This window comes from Nicotiana tabacum, chromosome 14 (assembly GCF_000715075.1).
Source record: "Nicotiana tabacum cultivar K326 chromosome 14, ASM71507v2, whole genome shotgun sequence".
Lineage (NCBI taxonomy): Eukaryota > Viridiplantae > Streptophyta > Magnoliopsida > Solanales > Solanaceae > Nicotiana > Nicotiana tabacum.
In genome coordinates this window covers 79,644,151-79,650,745 of record NC_134093.1, presented here as the reverse complement: position 1 = coordinate 79,650,745, position 6,595 = coordinate 79,644,151, and the positions used below count along the sequence as shown (strand labels likewise).

General features: G+C 38.5%; 1 protein-coding gene across 1 annotated transcript; it reads left to right on the top strand.

Moving 5' to 3' along the window:
• Window positions 1-324: 324 nt before the first annotated feature.
• On the top strand, window positions 325-1,482 carry LOC107761205 (uncharacterized). Its single transcript, XM_016579397.1, has 2 exons — window positions 325-998; window positions 1,377-1,482. Exons 1-2 carry the CDS (start codon window positions 325-327, stop codon window positions 1,480-1,482), a joined length of 780 nt encoding a protein of 259 aa, XP_016434883.1.
• The last annotated feature ends 5,113 nt before the right edge of the window (window positions 1,483-6,595 follow it).

Genomic DNA, 6,595 nt, shown 5'->3' with positions numbered 1-6,595 from the left:
TATTTTCAATTCGCTGTGTACGTGCGTACGTACGACTCTTTTTACTGTTCAACGTTCAATATCAAAATCCCTTTACAATCGGAATTTTCAAATAGTTACTTATTACTTAGTCTTTGCTAGATCCCAACTGATTCATGCGTCTTTCTTGTTTACTCTCCGTATATAGCAATACCACTAGAAGCAACTCATTTACTATAGCATAGCAACTTAAGAAGTAGAAGATCAAAATTGCTTTGAATCAATAAATATTAATTAGTAGTATCATTTTTTGAGTATATTAATTATAAGTAACAATATTTTCCTTAATATTGGAAAAGTTGAAAAATGACAGTAAAAGGTGGGACAAGTCCTGCTTGTGCTGCGTGCAAGTACCAAAGAAGAAAGTGTTCTTCTGAGTGTGTGTTAGCTCCTTATTTCCCAGCAAATCAGCCCAAAATGTTCCAAAACGCGCATAGACTCTTCGGTGTATGCAACATTATGAAAATCCTCAAGCAATTGGATGACGACGATCAGAAGGCGGACGCCATGAAATCCATCATCTTTGAGGCAGACATGTGGGAGAGATTCCCCGTCTATGGTTGCGTGGAGTACATTTATCACCTTCGTCAGCAGTTACAATTCGCCCTCGAAGAACTTCATTATGTCTATGCTCAACTCGCCCTCTACAGGGAACAACAACAACAACAATTAGCCTTGGAATGCGGCGTTACTTCTGAAATACCTTTTGTTAATGGATTATCAGTGGGTCCATTTTTCACTAGTGAAGGAGAATCTAGTGAAGGTGGGCCAAAAACTAATTTGATGGGTTCTAATTCTATATTTGACCATAATAATTCAATAGCATTTCCAGCTTCAGATCATGCAATATTTGGATTTGGAGTTCGAGATGATCAACGAGACATTTCGCATGAATATGAGTGCCTAATTAACCCCTTCAACAATATTATGGCTGATGATAGGCAATCTTATGTTGAAACCAAGGAAGCATGTGACTCAAGGTATCTTTGTATTCTCTTCATTGATCTATATGACTGTATTTGACTACACATTGAATCTAAAATCTCAAATTAAAATATACTATATTTTATTTAGTAATAGTAAAAGAAAATATCGGACTAATTGTTTCAAAGTTACTAGTTTGATAGAGAAAATATCTCAATGGTTAAAAATTTGAATAGTTCAGTGAAATTTTTGAATGTTGTTAAAGATATATATAGAATATTAGTAATATTTTGAAATGAATAATATATAAAGAGTGTCATACTAATAGAAAATAACACATCAGACTTTAAAAATTGAATATTCAAAGAATTTTTGAAAGTTGTAAAAGATATATTGAATAATAGTAATAATTAAATTGATTTGATCATGTGCAGCTCCGAATCATCTTGGAAGGATACACAATCTCTCGAGAATTTGTCTCAGAATGAGCTGAGGAATGCAGCTGCTTGCTTCAGCCTAACCAGCAGAGTTACGTTGTGACAAGAATTGACTATTATTGCAATTTTTTCTTGTTTGAACTTTGCTTTTACCATTTCCATTAATGTTCATATATGTGTGAGATTCCGTTTTACATGTATGAATAAAACGTCAAGGTGTCATCTAATTAATGACTCCGTAATTAATTCTTTTAATGTTCCAGTGGCATTAATTGATCATGGAAGCAAAATTGCATATTGCTTTGCTAAGTAAAAGTTTTATTTACCAATAGGAAATATATTGTCACAACCCAAAAATTCAACTAGCCGTGATGGCACCTAGCCCAACCCGCTAGGTAAGCCAGTTAACAATAAACCAATTGAAATGAGATTCATTAAGAGAAGAAATGGTAATACAACCGAACTATATACAAAGAATTTCCAAGGACTGGTAGTACAAGTCATGAGCTTCTAAGATTTAGAGTTAACAAAGCTGATTTGAAATAAATACTTCATTAGTTTGAAATATACACGAACAAACTAAAAATTCTAAGGCTACCAAGGACAAGAGACAGCTATGATCGAAATGCAGGCACATCTTCAAATCCAGCTCCCGCCATATACAACAACATTAGCATCCAACATCTGCACGCAAGGTGCAGAAGTATAGTATGAGTATAACCGACCACATATACTCAATAAGTAACAAACCTAACCTTAGGTTGAAAGTAGTTACGAGGTGGGACAAGCGTCAGAGTCCAACTCCAATAACCAGCAACAGTTCATAACAAAATAATAACAATGGTACAAGAAATAACTCAGAGATATGATGCTCAGCTCGTTCACAGTTACGGAAAATAGTCATACTTTTCAAGTATAACAGTAAAACCTAAATCTTTTACCGAAATCACAAAAATATGAGTAAGTTTGTAAAACTGTGATTTTGTCCTCAAATCTTTCAACAAGTAAATATTTCATTATCAGATGGCATGAGGAGAGTACATCTCTATGCCTACATGTCAATGTATATGAGAAGTTATGAATGACGTGATGCCGTACAACATAAGAAAAATGCATCTTTATGCATGTATGTCAAGTGTGCATGTCAAATGCAATGCAACACGGTGATTAAACCATATGCATACTCTCAGAGTATCAATTCACTCAGTCCTCCCAGACACTTAGTCCTCAAAGTCACTCAATCCTCCCAATCACCCAGTCCTCCCAATCACTCGGCACTCGCTCCCGGTACTCGTGCTCAGCACTCGCACTTGCACTAGCACTTAGTAGGTACCTGCGCTCACTGTGGGTGTGCAGACTCCGGAGGGCAGATCCAGCTCAAGCGCTATAATAGGCCAATCATGGCATGAATCAATAATACCTGATACGGTGTGCAACCGAAACCATCATGAATCGATAATACCTACTGCGGTGTGCAGCCTAATCCCATTAATATCCTCACAATCAGGCCACTCGGCCTCACTCTGTCATCAATCTCTCCAGTCTCTCGGGCTCACAACGTCATGAAAATCAGTCCAAAATGATGATGTGATGCATCAATAAATGGTAACAAAGACCAAGATATGATGTGCAAATGAATGCGTATGACTGAGTATGTAATTGCAATGTAAGCAAATAACTCAACAGGAGAAATGACCTCAATGGGTCCCAACAGGATAAGCATATAGCCTAGACATGATTTCTAACATGGATCACAACTCAATTACTCTAGCACGTAGAGATTTCATAGATACAAATAAGATTAGGTAACTATACACTACCATAGAAATTACTGAGTCACAATTCACACGGTGCACGCCCACATGGCCTTCACCTAGCATGTGCGTTACCTCAACACCAAACACATATCACGTATATTCAGGAGTTCATACCCTCAGCACCAAGTTTAGAAGTGTTACTTACCTCGGACTAGCCAAATCCAATACCGAGCAAGACAAACGATACTCCAAAAATGCCATCTCGCGCTTACCGACCTCTGAACGGCTCGAAACTAGCCAAAAGCAACTCAAATACATCAAATAATGCCAAAGAAAAAAATTCAATCGATAACGGTTGAATCTTTAATCAAAGGCCCAAAATCAACCAAAAAGTTAAACCCGGGCCTGCACCTCGGAACCCGACAAAATCTGACAATCCTTTCAACCATATCTAATTATTTTGTGCCACATAGCAAAAATCTGAATATCAACAGTCAATCAACCAGGCGAGTGCCGCAATACCCATGAAGCATCCGTAAGTCAAAAAATAATGCGCCTTCTGAAATGCGCACCCATCTCAGGCAATACCAAGCAGTAATAGCATTCATCTAGTCATCTGAAACTGTCCATGTTGTCTAAGAATTCATGACCTTCCCTTCAAAACTGAACTGTGACCTTGCACATGCAAATCTCAATCCCACACAACACACCGCATCTATCATGCAATCACATGAAAAGCACTAGAATCTAATAATCAACTCTAAGTCGACAGCAGAATACATACTCAATCAGTCAGAAATCTTCCATTTGATCTCATCTAGGAAAAAACTACAATACGCAACATGCTCTTCACGCTAGTAGGAAATATCCACCTCGAACCATGGTAGAAATCATCGAGAACACTTTGGAATCCATTTGCACATAACCGAGGTATCAAAACTGAATCCCTCTAACTCAACCAAGCCACACTGGTCGCCAAAACACAAGAGCATTGCCACAAAACACCTGTAAGGACTCACCATATGATAAGTACCCCAAAGAACTGATCATATCCATTACCGTGCTGATCCACCTACTACCAAGCTGTCCTATTTCTCTGAGTTCCTTCCGAATTACCCTCAAGTTGTCACTTCCCTTGCTAGAACATCATGATCCTTACCCAAAGCTCACCACAAGATATCCTAGCATAAAACCACACCGTCCTGAGGCCCATAAGCTGTTGTATTCCATCTTAAGCAACCCAAAAGTACCACAACCGAGACACCTACTCTGAAGAGACCTTCTGTGAGTCTAAAGTTATTTTCTTCACCTTCTTGATACTGAAATGTATAATCTATAATGATATATAAATACCGCGAGTCTCGACACCATCCAATATAAATCTCAGATTCTAGCCATATACAAATCCAAACAATTCTCAATTGCTACATATAAATCTTGAATCCATTAGAACCCTCTCGAGAGTCATCCACTCTGCTCAAATCTCAATTGCACCGCCCCAACGGGCCAAACGACATGTGCCCCATTAGCACGACAACACCCAAAGAAGTAATCCACACCTCTAAGCAACCGAGCAAATTCCTACGCCATGCGCACTACATCCTTCACGAATATAACTCAATCATTCCATGATTTCCATATACCTATAAAGTGTAATATAACCCACATCCAGAAATTCCCTTACTCGAGTCATCCTCGAACTCAACCTCTGCAAGTCGTAACGGATTCACAAGTATGCCTCAAACCGAAACCAATACAACACGTAACCATGTCATCAAATCGTCGATAGCAGACTCCCCCACTTGGCTCAAAGTCATGGGATAAAACATCTGATAACTTACAATAACAATACTTCATTACTTCCATAATACCGCAGTGAGATTTGACTAAATCTTTCATAAGCTCATGTAACACAAACCATCTCATACCTCGAATCATCTGCAAATCTCGCATTCATCCTCGTGACGGCCAGGTCAGCTATTCTATCCAAACTCAAATCGCACAAATATAACCCACTGGTAGAAAAGAAAGCCTCCACATAACATCATAAGGATCACACATCCGTAGATTACCCCGCAGGCGATAACCCACCTATTTAGCCTCAAACTGATATCTCTCTATACCCTTTCACAGCCACAACTACTATGCAATCACCTAATATTCCCGAGTCTGAACTCGTAAACAAGCCCTGAGAATCTAATTCGTTCCACAGTTAAACAACATGAAAGATCCTTCATTACACTCATAACTCGAGACTATACGTCACATCAAAAATGAAATCAAGCACCCAATAGACCTTTTTACATATCAAGCAACTCTTCTCGTCACATTCAAACCATCTGAACACATCCCGCAATCACATCATACTCATCATATAGTCATCCAACCACTCATCGAGCCATAAATTTCACTCATAAAAATACTACCGGACATATAAGTCCAAAACCATATACTCACATAACTAAAACTACCGAGACTAAGTTGTGGTCTAAACCTGGCCTCAAGTCCTCCAGACTGGACTATCACCGAAACACCAGAAACACATCTCGTACCTCATCCATATAATCATAAGTCGTCGATGCACAGCTGATACCGAGCGCTCACATATGCATACGAATGCGTGGAAGGAATTCAAAGAGTTACGCTTTAAGCTCAATCAATGTCGTATGATAAGGAAAGAAAGATGGAAAGTTTATCCTAAATGCCATGTAGCCTCTCGAAGATAGGTATGGACGTCATGATACCGATCCGCAAGACTCTACTAGACACTTGCTCATGACTCGTAGAACCTATGAACCTAGAGCTCTAATACCAACTTGTCACGACCCAAAATCCAACTAGCCTTTATGGCACCTAACCCAACCCGCTAGGTAAGCCAGTTAACAATAAACCAATTCAAATGAGATTCATTAAGAGAAGAAATGATAATACAACTGAACTATTATACAAAGAATTCCCAAGGACTAGTAGTACAAATCATTAGCTTCCAAGATTTAGAGTTTACAAAGCTGGTATGAAAATGAATACATCATCTGTTTGAAATATAAATGAACATATTAAAAATTCTAAGGCTACCAAGGACTAGAGGCAGCTATGACCGGAGTGCAGGTACATCTTCAAATCCAGCTCCTGCCATACACAGCAACATCAGCATCCAACATCTGCACAAAAGGTGCAGAAGTATAGTATAAGTACAACCGACCCCATGTACTCAATAAGTAACAAACCTAACCTTAGGTTGAAAGTGATGACGAGTTGGGACAAGGGTCAGAGTCCAACTCCAATAACCAACAACAGTTCATAACAAACTAATAACAATGGTACAAGAAATAACTCAAAGATATGATGCTCAACTCGTTCATAGTTACGGAAAATAGTCATGCTTTTCAAGTATAACAGTAAAACCCAAATCTTTTATCGAAATCACCAAAATATGAGTAAGTTTGTAAAACTGTGATT

Coding starts and splice junctions, on each gene's coding strand:
- LOC107761205 (XM_016579397.1), top strand. CDS start 325: ATGACAGTAAAAGGTGGGACAAGTCCTGCTTGTGCTGCGTGCAAGTAC. Junction 999..1,376: donor AAGGAAGCATGTGACTCAAG/GTATCTTTGTAT, acceptor GATCATGTGCAG/CTCCGAATCATCTTGGAAGG.